The sequence below is a fragment of the Oryctolagus cuniculus genome, chromosome X (assembly GCF_051225735.1).
Source record: "Oryctolagus cuniculus isolate XC-2025 breed Fujian yellow rabbit chromosome X, ASM5122573v1, whole genome shotgun sequence".
Classification (NCBI taxonomy): Eukaryota; Metazoa; Chordata; class Mammalia; order Lagomorpha; family Leporidae; genus Oryctolagus; species Oryctolagus cuniculus.
This window is the reverse complement of record NC_142888.1, coordinates 17,656,673-17,671,592: the sequence shown is the minus strand read 5'-3', so window position 1 is coordinate 17,671,592 and position 14,920 is coordinate 17,656,673. Positions and strand designations below refer to the sequence as shown.

The window sequence follows — 14,920 nt, the reverse complement described above, 5'->3', positions numbered from 1 at the left end:
TTTTAAAATGTAAAACCAAAAAATTAAAAACTAAAGATTTGCTCTCAATTTCTGTTCTTGTGTTCTCATAATGGAATGTTGGAAATGTTGTGTGTGTGTGTGTATGTGTGTGTGTGTGTGTGTACACTTCAAAACTTCAACTATTTGGAGCCCATGTTAAATGAGTCATTTTGGATAACCAAGCTAAGGGCGTTTTGCTTTTGTATGTTTGTTATTTTTTTTATTTAACTTTTTCAAAGCACCAACACTTTTTCAAAATGGATAAATGTCATATGAAGAGTTTCCCATACCTTGCTTCCTTCTGAAACAGTGTATTGACCGTAAGTCCACTTTCTCTGGCTCTTTCAGGATCCTCATTAACATTAATCACTTGGCTTTGCTGTGAAGGTAGGTGATGCCTTCAAGGGCTACTAATAAGCGTAGGGCTTTTAGTTTCCACACTGCGTGACCCTGGTCAATTATGCGTGCCTGCGGCTCCTTTTATGCCTTTCTGCTTCTCTGTCAGATGTCATTTCTTGCTACTCTCAGTTTCCCCATAAGGATAACTTCTTTTCTGTTTTGACCCTTCTGCTTTTGACCTTCTAAATTCTTAGAAATCAGATCACCATGTTTTTCTCCCTGTCAAGCTTATTTGAAATAGATAAAGGCAATAAGTAAGGAGAAATGAGTAGTCTTATGATTATTTGTATTCTGACTGCTTTTAGGAAAGATTAGAGATGGTTTATCTTTAATGAAGTTTTATGGATGATTTCCTCACTTAGTTTTATTCTTTCCATGTCTTTTTGTTTACTTGTCTGTTTCTTAGCTAGATTCAAAATAAGGGAGTTTTCATTTGCTAAGCTCTCTTAAGTTTACATATTTTTTAAAGATTTATTTATTTATTTGAAAGTCAGAGTTACACAGAGAGAGAGAGAGAGGAGAGTCAGAGAGAGAGGTGTTCTGTCTGCTGGTTCACTCCCCAATAGGCCAATGCTATATATATAGCCAGAGCTATGCCGATCTGAAGCCAGGAGCCAGGAGCTTCTTCTGGGTCTCCCACGTGGGTGCAGGGGCCCAAGGACTTGGGCTATCTTCTGCTTTCCCAGGCCTTAGCAGAGAGCTGGATCAGAAGTGGAGCAGCCGGGTCTTGAACCGACACCCATGTGGGATGCGGGCACTTCAGGCTAAACCTTTAACCCGGTGCACCACAGCGCCAGCCCCAAGTTTAAATTTATTTTTAATTGACACATTTATTATATGTGCTTATCAGGTATGGTATGATGTTTTGGTGCATGTTTACAATATGCAATGATTAAACCAGGCCATTTAGCAAATCCTTTACCTCACATGAATATCATTTTTGACGAAAACATGTAAAAGCTATTCTTTTAGAAATATTGAAATCTGCAGTGTATTATTTATTATAGTTGCCATTCTGTGCAGTAGATCACTAAAGCTTTCCCTGCTAACTGAAATGATGTATCCTTTCATCAGCATCTTCCTTTTTCTCATCCAACCCTCCCAGCTACTGGTAACACCATTCTACTCTCTACTTGTTTAAGTTCGCCCTTTTTAGGTTGCGTCTATAAATGAGATCATACAGGTTTGTCTTTCTAGGCCTGGCTTGTTTCACTTCCATAATGTCCTCCAGATCCGTCCAGGTTATCACGTCTGATGTGATTTTCCCCCTCTTAAGGCTAAGTAGTATTCTCCGGAGCGTGTATACACATTTCCTCTATCCGTTCATCTCATGATGGGTTCCCAGGTTGCTCAGGTACGTTGGCAGTTGTGGGAAATGCTGCAATGGATGCGGCAGTGCGGCTCTCTCTCGGGCATGGTGGTAATGCCTTTGGAGATACACCCAGTAGCGAGATGACTGAATCACGTGGCAGTTCTATTTTTAGTTTCCGGAGGAAACCCCTGACTGTTTTTCATAATGACTCTATTAATTCACTGAGTTCCTTTTTAAAGACAAATCATCGCATAAATGCAAGGATGACAGTGTGTGGATGCTGTTATCCAGGAGGTTTGGGAGCAGCTTATCCAAATAAGAAAAAGAAGAGTGCAGCACCAATTCTTGGTATCTCATTTCTTTATTTTTCTTGTATTAAAAGTTTTGTGACTTGTATATTCTTCCCCAGTTGTCTTACTACTTAGGAATGTCATGGATCATTCTACTTGTCAAATGAGATAACATAAATTTCATATTGAGTAATCTTGTTTTTGTATTTTTCTTTATAAATTTTTATTCTCAGTGATTTTCTTGAAGAAGGCTTTCATCCTGCTTAGTTTAAGGAACATGACTGTATTCTATTTCTCCCTAATATTCATTGTCTAGAGATAGGTGGTTAACATTGCCTACATTTATGAGCCAGTTAAGATGCCCAAGTCCCATTTCACAGTACCTGGGTGAGATACCTGGGGCCAGCCCTTACTCCAGTTTCCTAACAATGAAGATCTTTGTATGTAGATGTAATGGCTCAAGTCATTGAGTTCCTGATACCCCTGTGGGAGACCTGGATTTAGTTTCCAGCTCCTTGGAGCCCCAGTCACTGCCATCGTGGGCACTTGGGGAATGAGCACATGGGAACTTTCCCTCCCTCCCTCCCTCCCTCTCTCCCTCTCTCCCTCTCTTAGTTCCTCTCTTCTATTCTCTTTCCTTCCCTCTCTTTATCCCTCTTTCTGCCTTTCAGATGAATTAAAAAAAAACTCGTCATCCACTCCAATCAGGTTGTGTGATTCATTGTCCCTGCTCATAAACCAAACTTATTCCAGTATTATGCCATTTCTATGCTCTTATTCCTGCTTGGAATATGCCCTTCCGTCTACCTTTCACAATCCTATCCATCCTCATGGTTCAAGCCAAGTCCCATAACTTCATGAAGTCTATTTCTACAACTTGATTTCTATATAATTATCTTATAATAATAAGCCTTGCGTTAGTTATAATTTGTACAGTTCAAAGTTTTCTACAAAGATTAGTCCATGCAGTATTCAAAACAACCTATTAGGTAGGTATTATTCGTGAAATCACAGAGATTAGTTTTCAAACTTAAGCAATTAATAAATGAAAGAAAAGAGGGAGTCTGATTTGTGACTATTTACCCGAACTCTGCCGTGACATTTCACTGGAGGCTTAGATGTTACAAGAGGAGTAGATTACACTCTCAAAGAAAGAAGTATGGGGTTTGCAAAAGCCCTTGAGGAAACATAATACTCACTACTCCTCAAGCCACTACAGTACAACAAAGAGCTTGTCTCATATGTGAACTTTCTTGGTACTTACAGCTAAAATTTGCTCTGTAATTACACAAAATGTTAAGCTATGTGTTTCTTTGGGATGAAGGCACAAATTTGAGAGGCAAAGAGACAGACAGACAAAGAAAGAACTCTCATCAACTAATTCACTTTCCAAATGACCTCAGTAGCCTAGCCTAGGCCGGGGCCAAGGCCACTGCCAGGAGCCAGGTCTCCCAAGTGGATGGCAAGAAATCAGTCACTTGAGCCATCACTATGGCTTCCCAAGGGCTGCATCAACAGGTATCTAGAGTCAGGAGTTGTAGGTATGTGTCAAACCCAGGTACTCCAATGCAGGACACAGGTATCTTAACCAGCATCTTCATCACTTGATCAAGTGTGTACTCCTTTCATGTTTTTGTTTTTTTGTTTTTTTTTTTTTTTGACATATCTTCATCCACTGATTTAGGTCCTTTTAACAGTCCCCATGTTAGTAAGACCATATAAATTGCTACCTAAGTATCTAAGTACTGAAAACAATGTTATTCTTCATTGCCTAATGGTGGTGCTAGACTTGCTAAAAATTAACTGGGAGCATGATTAATAGGAAAAAGAATGCCATCCACAAACTAAAACTCATAGGTAATATAGCCTTGCCGTTAACAGTGCAGTGCCTGAAGTTCAACTGCCTTGGTTTGAAATCTGCCTGCATCATTTATTAATTGTGTGATCTTGGTGCTGTTATTTAATGTCGTTATAAGTTTATTCTCTTATATGGAAAATGAAGATGATAATAGCGACTGAGCTGGAGAGTATTTGAGAGAATTAAGTGAGCTTTCTGTGTGTGCGTGCGTGTGTGTGTGTATAGCAGTTTGGAGAGTGCTTAGTGTACAGTAAGTTTTGTATGTGTTGTTGCTGCTGCTATTGTTTGTGTTGTTCTATAACAAATACCCTTTCTCCTTTGTTCATTAGTTATTGTTCTTCCTGAGGAATACAATCACAAGAATAAGAAAAAATAGATTTCATACCGTGAATGCAGTAACTAAGATTTAAGTGACCTTTTCTAGTTAAGTCAGAAGTGCAATAAAACTTCCTGAAAGTTTCTGTGAAAATTACCTTTTGTACAAATTGGCTACCCTCTGAGCATGCCACTTAATTCTCCACACCAGTCTCCTGCTTTTCTGAGATCCCTAAATCTAGTTTATTCTTAAGACAAATGTCATCATGGTGTTATGCAAATGTAGATTTTTCCTACCTGCTCTAGCAATTTGTCCTCCCTGCCTAGGACTCATGCTGCCATTGGTGCTAGAAAGTGCTCCAGTAAGCAAGCCCGTAAAGAAGAGCCCTGTGTCCCTCATTGGCACTCACTTCCCTCTCGGAGCAACCTACATGAGGCCTGTAGCCGGGCAACTCGCTAACAGCCTGATATCCCAAAGGCACACGGTGCACCTATGCTTGTGCCGATGTGTCACGCCATTGCTTTGGGTAGTTCATTGTTCACATGACTCTTGTAGACAGAGAGATGAATTACTGATAGAAGAATTTCTGTTCTGTCCGCAGGAATATTTTGTAGTAAGAGACCTTTTCAGTGCAAACAGTTTTTGCTCACAGTGGTCCCAGCTGCCCGATTGCAAAATGAGAAATGAGAAGGGTAGTCAGGACTCCCTTTTCATTCAGTCCAAATCAACCCATGTGGGTCAATGTTCTACCTAAATCAATAAGGCAGTCTTTCAGTGTGCTTTTCCCTCAACAGTCATTTTTTTAACCTCTTGTTAGTAGTATCCATGTTCAACTTCGATAATATTGTGGATTATATCCAGTGCTTATAGCGAAGGTATTGGTGGATGCAGTCCCAGATCCTTTAGAGGTAAGACAACTGGATCCACTTTGTGGTTTGAACACTTGCTAGGTCTGTGGCTTTAGAAAAGTCAGTTAAACATCTCTGAGCCTCTGTGCTTTCTTCTGCAAAACAGAAGGAAGGGATATGTACTCTGTAACTCATAAGTCGCTACTGTACATGTGTCATTTTGTCACTCTAAACCATGATGACCCACAAACATGCAATTTTTTTAACTTTTATTTAATGAATATAAATTTCCAAAGTACAGCTTATGGATTACAATGGCTTCCCCCCCCCATAACGTCCCTCCCACCCGCAACCCTCCCCTTTCCCTCTCCCTCTCCCCTTCCATTCACATCAAGAGTCATTTTCGATTCTCTTTATATACAGAAGATCAGCTTAGTATACATTAAGTAAGGATTTCAACAGTTTGCTCCCACACAGAAACATAAAGTGAAAAATAATAGATGATTCTTTAAATGATGATGAAATCAGATCAGACCTATTGTCATGTTTAATCCCAGTGAGAGTCAAGTTGGGAATTGATAATTTCTTTTTTTTCTTTTTCTTTTTTTTTTTTTACAGAAGATCAGTTTAGTATACATTAAGTAAAGATTTCAACAGTTTGCACCCCCATAGAAACACAAAGTGAAATATACTGTTTGAGTACTCATTATAGCATTAAATCTCAATGTACAGCACATTAAGGACAGAGATCCTACATGAGGAGTAAGTGCACAGTGACTCCTGTTGTTGACTTTACCAATTGACACTCCTGTTTATGGCATCAGTAATCTCCCTATGCTCCAGTCATGAGTTTCCAAGGCTATGGAAGCCTTTTGAGTTCTCTGACTCTTATCTTGTTTAGACAAGGTCATAGTCAAAGTGGAGGTTCTCTCCTCCCTTTAGAGAAAGGTACCTCCTTCTTTGAAGACCTGTTCTTTCCACTGGGATCTCACTCACAGAGATCTTTCATTTAGGGTGGTTTTTTTTTTTTTTTTTTTTTTTTTTTTTGCCAGAGTGTCTTGGCTTTCCATGCCTGAAATACTCTCATGGGCTTTTCAGCCAGATCCAAATGCCTTTAGGGCTGATTCTGAGGCCAGAGTGCTGTTTAGGACATCTGCCATTCTATGAGTCTGCTGAGTATCTCACTTCCCATGTTGGATCACTCTTCCCCTTTATTTATTCTATCGGTTAGTATTAGCAGGTACTAGACTTGTTTATGTGATCCCTTTGACTCTTAGTCCTTTCATTATGATCAATTGTGAACAGAAATTGATCACTTGGACTAGTGAGATGGCATTGGTACATGCCACCTTGATGGGATTGAATTGGAATCCCCTGGTATGTTTCTAACTCTACCATTTGGGGCAAGTCAGCTTGAGCATGTCCCAAATTGTACATCTCTTCCCTCTCTTATTCCTACTCTTATGTTTAACAGGGATCACATTTCAGTTAAATTTCAACACTTAAGAATAACTGTGTATTAATTACAGAATTAAACCAGTCATATTAAGTAGAACAGACAAAAAAACTACTAAGAGGGATAATGTATTAAGTTGTTCATTAACAGTCAGGGCTATGCTGATCCAGTCACCGTTTCTCATAGTGTCGATTTCACTTCAACAGGTTTCCTTTTTGGTGTTCAGTCAGTTGTCACCGATCAGGGAGAACATATGATATTTGTCCCTTTGGGACTGGCTTATTTCACTCAGCATGATGTATTCCAGATTCCTTCATTTTGTTGCAAATGACTGGATTTCGTTGTTTCTTACTGCGGTATAGTATTCTAAAGAGTACATATCCCATAATTTCTTTATCCAGTCTACCGTTGATGGGCATTTAGGTTGGTTCCAGGTCTTGGCTATTGTGAATTGTGCTGCAATAAACATTAGGGTGCAGACCGCTTTTTTCTTTGCCAATTTAAATTCCTTTGGGTAAATTCCAAGGAGTGGGATGGCTGGGTCTAATGGTAGGATTATATTCAGGTTTCTGAGGAATCTCCAGACTGACTTCCATAGTGGCTTGACCAGTTTGCATTCCCACCAACAGTGGGTTAGTGTCCCTTTTTCCCCACATCCTCGCCAGCATCTGTTGTTGGTAGATTTCTGAATGTGAGCCATTCTAACCGGGGTGAGGTGAGACCTCATTGTGGTTTTGATTTGCATTTCCCTGATTGCTAGTGACCTTGAACATTTTTTCATGTGCCTGTTGGCCATTTGGATTTCCTCTTTTGAAAAATGTCTATTGAGGTCCTTGGCCCATCTCTTAAGTGGGTTGTTTGTTTTGTTTTTGTGGAGTTTCTTGATCTCTTTGTAGATTCTGGTTATTAACCCTTTATCTGTTGCATACAAACATGCTATTGACATGAGTTACCTTCCTGCCAATGCCAAAACTTTATTTCAACCATCTCATCATTTCTGAAGGGAGTAGTTTTCATCCCACTATCTATGAGACTTGAAAAGAAATTCTCAATAGTATTTAATTGGTGATATGAATGAAGCAAGTAAAAACACTCACTACAATTTAGGAAAACTGAATTTAGAACTGTCATTTTCTTTCCTCTTATACTTCCTACTGCAGAGACTAAACAAATAGTTGGTCCTCTGTAAACACTCGTTCATCAATGCTTATATGTATTCTTTTCTTTATATACAATCTAATGTACATGAGCATGGCAAAGATGAAGATGAGAATGAGTCAGTATCCTACTTATCCTTGGGAAACACTTTTTATTCAATGAAGGAAGTGTTAATAACTTCAAGTTATGCTTAACTTTTTTCAATTTGCCATTTTAAAAATATTTATTTTTGTATTTGAGAAACAGGGAAAGAGACAGACCTACACAGATCCCCTGCACTGGTTCACTCTGCAAATGCCTGCAAGGGCTGAGACTGAGCCAAGCTAAAGCCAGAAGTCAGTGTAGGGTTAATCTTGTGTATATAAAGTGAATTGAAATGGATCTTTGTGAAAAATAAGAATGGGAATAGGAGAGTAGGAGGGCAGGTGGGAAGGAGGGTGGGATAGGAAAAATCACTGTGTTCCTAAATTTCTATATATGAAATGCATGAGACTTGGATACCTTAAATAACAGGTTTCTTGGTTTAAAAAAAAAAACAGAACTTCTAATGACTATTTAAAAAAAGAAACAATATAATCTTAAGGAGTTAATGATTGGGTTTGGATCTCTCCTGTCAATTCAGGATGTAAAAATTCAAATGTACTATCATGTATATGTGTGTTAATGTAGAAAACTGATTCTATTTGTCAAAATATTTTACTTTCTTGAACAGCTAAAAATTTGGCTTCAATCTCCCAAGTGCATACTCTGAGATGTTTTAGGTAGTATGCAAATCAAATACCAAAAGAAAAGTAAAGTAAAAGACAAGTGAAGGAATTATCTGGAACTTGGACCTGGTTGCTTTTTTGTTTGAATTACTTAGATAAATTAGTCCATTTTTCTTTTTTTTTTTTTTTGTTTTTGTTTTTTAAATGGTTTTTAATTTAATCGTATTTGAAAGGCAGAGAGAGAAACTTTCATCTACTGGTTCACTGCCATATTGCCCCTAACAGCCGGGGCGGGGCTGGGCCAGGCCAAAGCCAGATACCTGGAACTCCAACAGGGCCTACCACATGGGTGTCAGGGACTCAGTACTTGAGCCATCATCGGCTGTCTCTCAGGTGCATTAGCAGGAAACTGAATCAGAAGCAGGGGTGGGACTCAATCCCAGGCACTTGAACATGGGATGCAGATGTCCCAAAGGGCAGCTTACCCTGCTGCACCATATCACCTCAACTGCCTGCACCCCATCTCTTTTTCTGAAGAAGTATCAAATTAGGGTGCATTATTCATGTATATAAAGCAAAAACAACACAATAGAAACAAGAAATGCATGTGTATTTGACCAAATTCCATTAGGCAGGAAGTCCAGTAACAGTTTTCTATCACACCAGCCAGTTTCAAATTCAAGTTATATCCTTCCAGAACAAGCCTGGTTTTGATGGGGCAGAGATAGATGCTACTCAATCTATTTTAGTATTTCCCTTCTTTCAACCTCTGGATATGGTTCTATCCATATTCCCCTTACTGTCTTTTGGTCAGAGACAATGGGACACAGCTCTCTTTAGAGTCCATCAGTGATACTTCGGCTGCCCAAAATTGTGACAGGAGACATTCATTGTCCTTCTACCTTGCTTCTGCAGCAGTCACAATTCTGCATCTTAAGAGGCTGTGACTGGAAACATGAGCTGCCACTTTCCCCCTTCCTTCAACAGAGTAATTTAATTCAATTTTAGAAAGAGTGAGAGAGAAAGCAAAAGAGAAAACTTTTCTAGTTACACAGATCAATCCAATTGTTCAGAGCTTCAGAATGAATTTTTAAACTTGTTGAACAGAAGCATACAAATCTCTAAGAGCAAGTTAGATAATGTACAAAGCCTCCATTCATTGTGTAGGCAGAAAGGAATGCTGGTACCGGGCAGCTCTCTAAGGAATGTTGCCTTGGCTTTGACCGTTCTGCTGGGAACAAGGAGGGAAACACATATATAAAATGAATTTATAATGTCTCTGGCTTGTAATGGCAAAATGATAAGAAAAGTTGGCTGTTTAATATAAACTGTCAGTTGCATATTCCAGGCCTCCTCTCTTTGAGGTCCCTCCCACATGCACACGCCTGGCTACCGTTTAGTGCGGAGCACAAAGTGGCCGTTTATTATTATTGACTGGTGAGGCCTGTACTCCGAAATTCATTCTGTCAACAGAATGTAAGCAAAGTTGGCATTTTAAAGCAGGACTCTTTCAGTTTCTGGGTTTTCTCGGGATTGCTATGCAACAGGATCAGTGCTGTAGTCCCCGGTTCAAGCTGAAAATGTTACACAGGAAGACATACCATGTAAAGGTCAGATTCTTCTACTATGATAATTTTCTTGCTCTGTGTATATACAAAGGAAGTTGAATGTGTAACCTCTTATCGTTACTCTTACGAAGGTCCTATGGACTTTCCACCTGCCAAGACTAAAAATAGGAGAGTATTTGGATGGGCAATCTTAGTAATAAACGTGTGATGCTGTGATTTGTGTAGGATGCTATAATGCTAAGGTGAATTTAATGTGTGTTGTTAACAAGAGTCTCTCCTATGACAGAGTCCCATTAATATGTTGGTGCGGTGGACCAAATACAACCTTGTTTATTTGTTGCACCATACTTTTTATGGTCAGAGTCGAGTCTGCAGATTACTCTGTACATGAAAAATATGACCCGACCCATATTGGAAAGGCATGATTGACACTGGGGTATACTTTATTGTGGGATTTCATTTCATGTCACTTTTATAAAACAATATATTGTGTCTCTGGACTAGAAGAAATAGCTGATTAAATTTTTAAATTTACAGGTATATTACTTTCCAACTCCTAATGGCAAGGGACACATTTATTATATTTAAATAATTATATACCTCTTATGACTAATAACCATTTCCAGTATACGTAATAACACAAAGAGACAATATAGCAAGAAAAATCATTTAGGGTCTATCTTATTAATTGACCGGATGGAAATGCCCCTTGAACTAACAGTTTAGTTTTCTGTGGTTCTCCAAATTCACATTCATAGCTGGTTTCTTTTGTTCAGTAATTCTGCATATTTCTTCTTCCTGTTGTCCTGTAGGACCTCCAAGGAGAAATCGAAGCTCACACAGACATCTATCACAACCTGGATGAGAACGGCCAAAAAATCCTGAGATCCCTGGAAGGTTCTGATGAAGCTGTCCTGTTACAAAGACGTTTGGATAACATGAACTTTAAGTGGAGTGAGCTCCGGAAAAAGTCTCTCAACATTAGGTAGGAAAAGATGGGGAGGGAAAAAAAGCCAGAAATGAATTAAAAATGACAGGATTCCCCTCGTTTTCCTAGCACAAGTAGCTAATATCTCATATGTTTATGTAAATCACCTAATTTCAGAATGATTCATTTTATTTTGAATAAATGAATCATTCATTTGCTTGGTATGGAGATGATACTTGAGGGTTCAGATTAGATTAAAATGGTGATGTTTTATAACCACAGGAGAGATGCGTATTAAGACATTAGAGGGAATTTAAATGAGGAGCACAGCTACCCTAATTTCATAAGGTTCTCTCTTGGCTTATCACAGGGTTATACAAAACGTGATAAAATTAATGCATGTTTATTGTGGAATTCTTTCTTTGGCATTACTCTAAGTGAACATCAGAAGATACTCTTTAAAAACCATAATGGATTATAATTAACAATTTAGTGGAGCCCCCTCCATGTCTCCTGTCTTTGGCTTATCTGTTAGCTTTCGTTAAAACACAACCTCTGTCAGCAAAGCTGTTAGCTGTCCTGTGCTCCCTTGATTACTGCTTGGCACCTTTCTCAGCACCAGCTTTCTTTTGAGAAGTGAATGCACACATCCTGGGGAGCTTGGAAGGCAGGCGAAGGGAGCGCCCGCCATGCGGCTCTGCTGTGGTTCCGTGGAACAGAAGGGCGGAGACCTCACTAGGACCTTGGTACCTGAAGGATGGATCTAGGCAGTGCAGGAGGGCAAGCCGGGCTCCCTGCTTTCTGCCGGGTTCCTTTTTCTAATTCGCTTCTCTTCGTTCAAATGTGCTGTGCTTTCTTCTGAGTCTACACAAGGAGCGGTAGTGAAGGGGGGGTGGGGTGGGTGCAGAGACCCCTGCACTGAATCTCATCACGAGGGGCTGCGTTGCATTCAGGGAACATTTACTACCTCTGGGTAGGAAGATCATACAAGGGAGTTGTTTTTTCTTCTTTCTGGGTCTTCTAAATTGTTCAGAATTTCAACACGTACAACATTCACTTCTATAAGGAAGGCGAAACCTGAGACTCCATGAATTCAAAAGCACTGTTGTAAAACTCTGTACCTAATATGAAATACTACTGCTGCTGCTACTACTAACTGCAACTAGCATGGACGTGGTGCTTCTCCATACCACGCGTGCCCTAAGTGTTTTATATTTATTGACCAATGCAACGCTCTCAGCAGCCCTGAAAAGTAAATTGTATTATTATACTCCTCTTACATCTCAAGAAGGTGAGGCAGAGATGCTAAATGACGTTCATAAAGTCAGTTAGTTAGCGAGTGGCAGATCGGTGATCTAAACACAGGGAGTGTGACTCAGGCTTTGAAGCCTTTAATGGCACCATAGAGGACGAAGAAAGAAGGAACCCTTTGTAAATAAAGACATCGTCGCTGAAAGGGGGGAATGGAGATGCAGATTTCTCCGCATAGCAGATGATTGGCTTTATTAGAAGGGTTTTTCCTCCCGTGTTCACACCCCAGCTTCCCAGGCACTCATTTTCCCTTCCTTGCTTTGTCCATGAAGTGTTTTGATTGAGGAGTTGGGGTAGAAATGGACGATGGCATTTTCAAAGCTAGGGAAGCTCCATTAGCTTTCCACAGTGTCCGCTCCTAAGAGAGGTCAGTGTGCGGAATAACTAGGGCCACTTTCGTAACATCTGTCATTAAAAAGGAATGAAGCGTGTGAGATAGAAGAGATATTGGTAGGTAAAGCCACGAAAGTTACTCTTTTTTACAGGACGGAAAAAGCAAGGTGCTATAGCTGTTCTGATCACCACTCAGTGCCTTTTCTCTCCTTCATGTGAACTTGATAGAATAAAAGGAGAATTGAAAGCAGCAAACAGCGTGTCAGCCAAAATATGGGCTCTTCATTCTCAGCGATTTCCCATATGCCAGCCACTGCAGTTTAATTCTTGCTGTCATTAATCAAGTAGAAAACAGTTACCTTAGCTTATCTAAGGTGCTGCAAATTCCAGAATTTAAATATTCAGATCAATGGTTTTGTCTGTTAAATAAGCCTCTCTAATAACACAGGATGCGTTATAAGCCTTCACTTATGAAAAGAAAATGAGTAATTCTTCACATCAAAGCAATTTCATTTTTTTTCTTGACACTTACTTGAAATAAGGGTATCACTCAATCCACAGGAAATAGCAGGTTCATTTCAAAGAAGCACTCTCTACCGACTATGCCCAGAAAGCCCTTGCTAACCCTCTCCTTTCTCCGTTCTTCCTCTACCCCCACTTTCTTTATGGCCACGAAGCATTCTAATTACTCCTCAACATGGATTATCTGAGCCGAGGTGACTCTCCCTTCTGACCTCATTCTTGATCCGCAACAGTTTCCTCAGTTTCCCATGTGACCATGTGCATTGGTCAGTTCTCATGCTTCCAACACCAGCTTGCCTCTCATCCTCCAAATTTTACTCAAATTCCATAATGACGGGCTGGGCTTGCCTTGAGGTTAGGATGCTGGCTGGGACGCCTGTATCCCATCTCAGAGTGCTGAATTCCAGGCCCAGCTCTGCTCCCAATACCAGCTTCCTGCTAATGCAGACCCTAGGAAGCAGCAGGCAATGGCTCAAGTCATTGGGTCCCTTGCCACCCACATGGGACACCCAGACTGGATTTCCCATTCCTGGCTTCAGTCTGACCCAGGCTTGGCTGTTGTGGAAATCTGAGGAGTAAACCAGTGACTAGAAGATGAGGAAGACTCTCTCTCCCTCTCTCCTTCTCCCCCACTCTCTCCTTCTTCCCCTTGCCACCTCTTCCTCTCATTTCTCCCCCCCCCCACCCAGATAAAAATAAGAACCTAATTTTTTTTATTACCCATAAGGAGTAATTCCTTGGGGCCAGCCATGTTGTGTTATGAGTAAAGCCGCAGCCTGCAGCACAGGCATCCCATATGGATGCTGGTTCAATTCCTAGCTGCTCCACTTCAGATCCAGCTCCCTGCTAATGCACCTGGAAAAGCAACTGAGAATAGCTCAAGTTTGTGGACTCCTGCACCCATGTGGGAGATCTGGAAGAAGCTCCTGGCTCCTGGCTTCAGTTTGCCCCAGCTCCGGATGTTGCAGCCTTTTGGGGAATGAACCAGCAGATGGAAGATTTAAAAAACGAGAGAGAGGAGAGAGGGGATACTTCCTTCTCTAGCCATTCTTTCACTAAATCTTCTTAGTACTATTGTAATTTATACTTGATAAAAACTTCCTTCCAGTAATCATAAATTGCTTCATAGGGCTGTGTTTGCTGCCTCCAGCTGAGTTAGATGAATATAAAAACTCCACATGCTAAAATGAATCTGTGAGCTAGACTAGAAAGAGCCCTCGGCTAGCAATTGAAGGAGCTTGTTTCTCTTCTGGCACTGTTACTAACAACCTAGCATATATGAAGGTTTCTTTTAAAAGTTTGTAGAAAATAGAGTTAAAAGATAAATTTCTGTGGAGGAAAAAAAAAAACTTTAGCTCCTGTAGTTTTTGCATAATATGCATTTTCATGAACTTTTTGAAGACCTTTCATATGCATGGATTTCAAAAAAATGTTTGTATCAAAATAAACTTATGTTTGACTTCTATTTTCCACAAAGTTTTTGAAGTAACCTGTAATCCTAAGAAAGTCATTTAACTACTTTTGCATCCAATTTTCTCCCTGACCTAAATGAAGAGATTTGACCAGAGACATGAGTGATCAAATCACTTGCAGTTCCATAATTCCATTATTATAATTTCTGCAACCATACTTTATAAATCTGGGAAAATTACTAAATTTTTCTACCTTGCTGTTCTTATATTTAAGTGGAAGTGATTAATTTAAAACATAGAGTGTAAGAGAAAGTAAATAAGTTATCTTTGGGAGAAAAGATTAAATTGCATAATGATCTCAATTTTTTTCAAGAAAAGTATTTGCCATCTGTTCTGCATACATACATTGCCACATCACAAGAGCTGTAAGAAAAGGAGGTAAATAGTGGTAATGAAGAGCCATCAAACAAAAGATTAACTGTCTTAAGTGGGAGAGTAGTGA

The 14,920-nt window shown here is 39.8% G+C and overlaps 1 protein-coding gene across 14 annotated transcripts in view; it reads left to right on the top strand.

Annotated features, from left to right (window-relative positions):
• DMD (dystrophin) overlaps window positions 1–14,920 on the top strand; it is a 2,249,390-nt gene that overhangs the window by 1,851,586 nt on the left and 382,884 nt on the right. For all 14 annotated transcript variants that reach the window (XM_070067426.2, XM_051827673.3, XM_070067427.2 and 11 more), the window contains one exon: window positions 10,725–10,897. In XM_070067426.2, coding sequence (XP_069923527.2) covers window positions 10,725–10,897 — 173 coding nt within the window. The remainder of the gene's footprint in view (window positions 1–10,724; window positions 10,898–14,920) is intronic.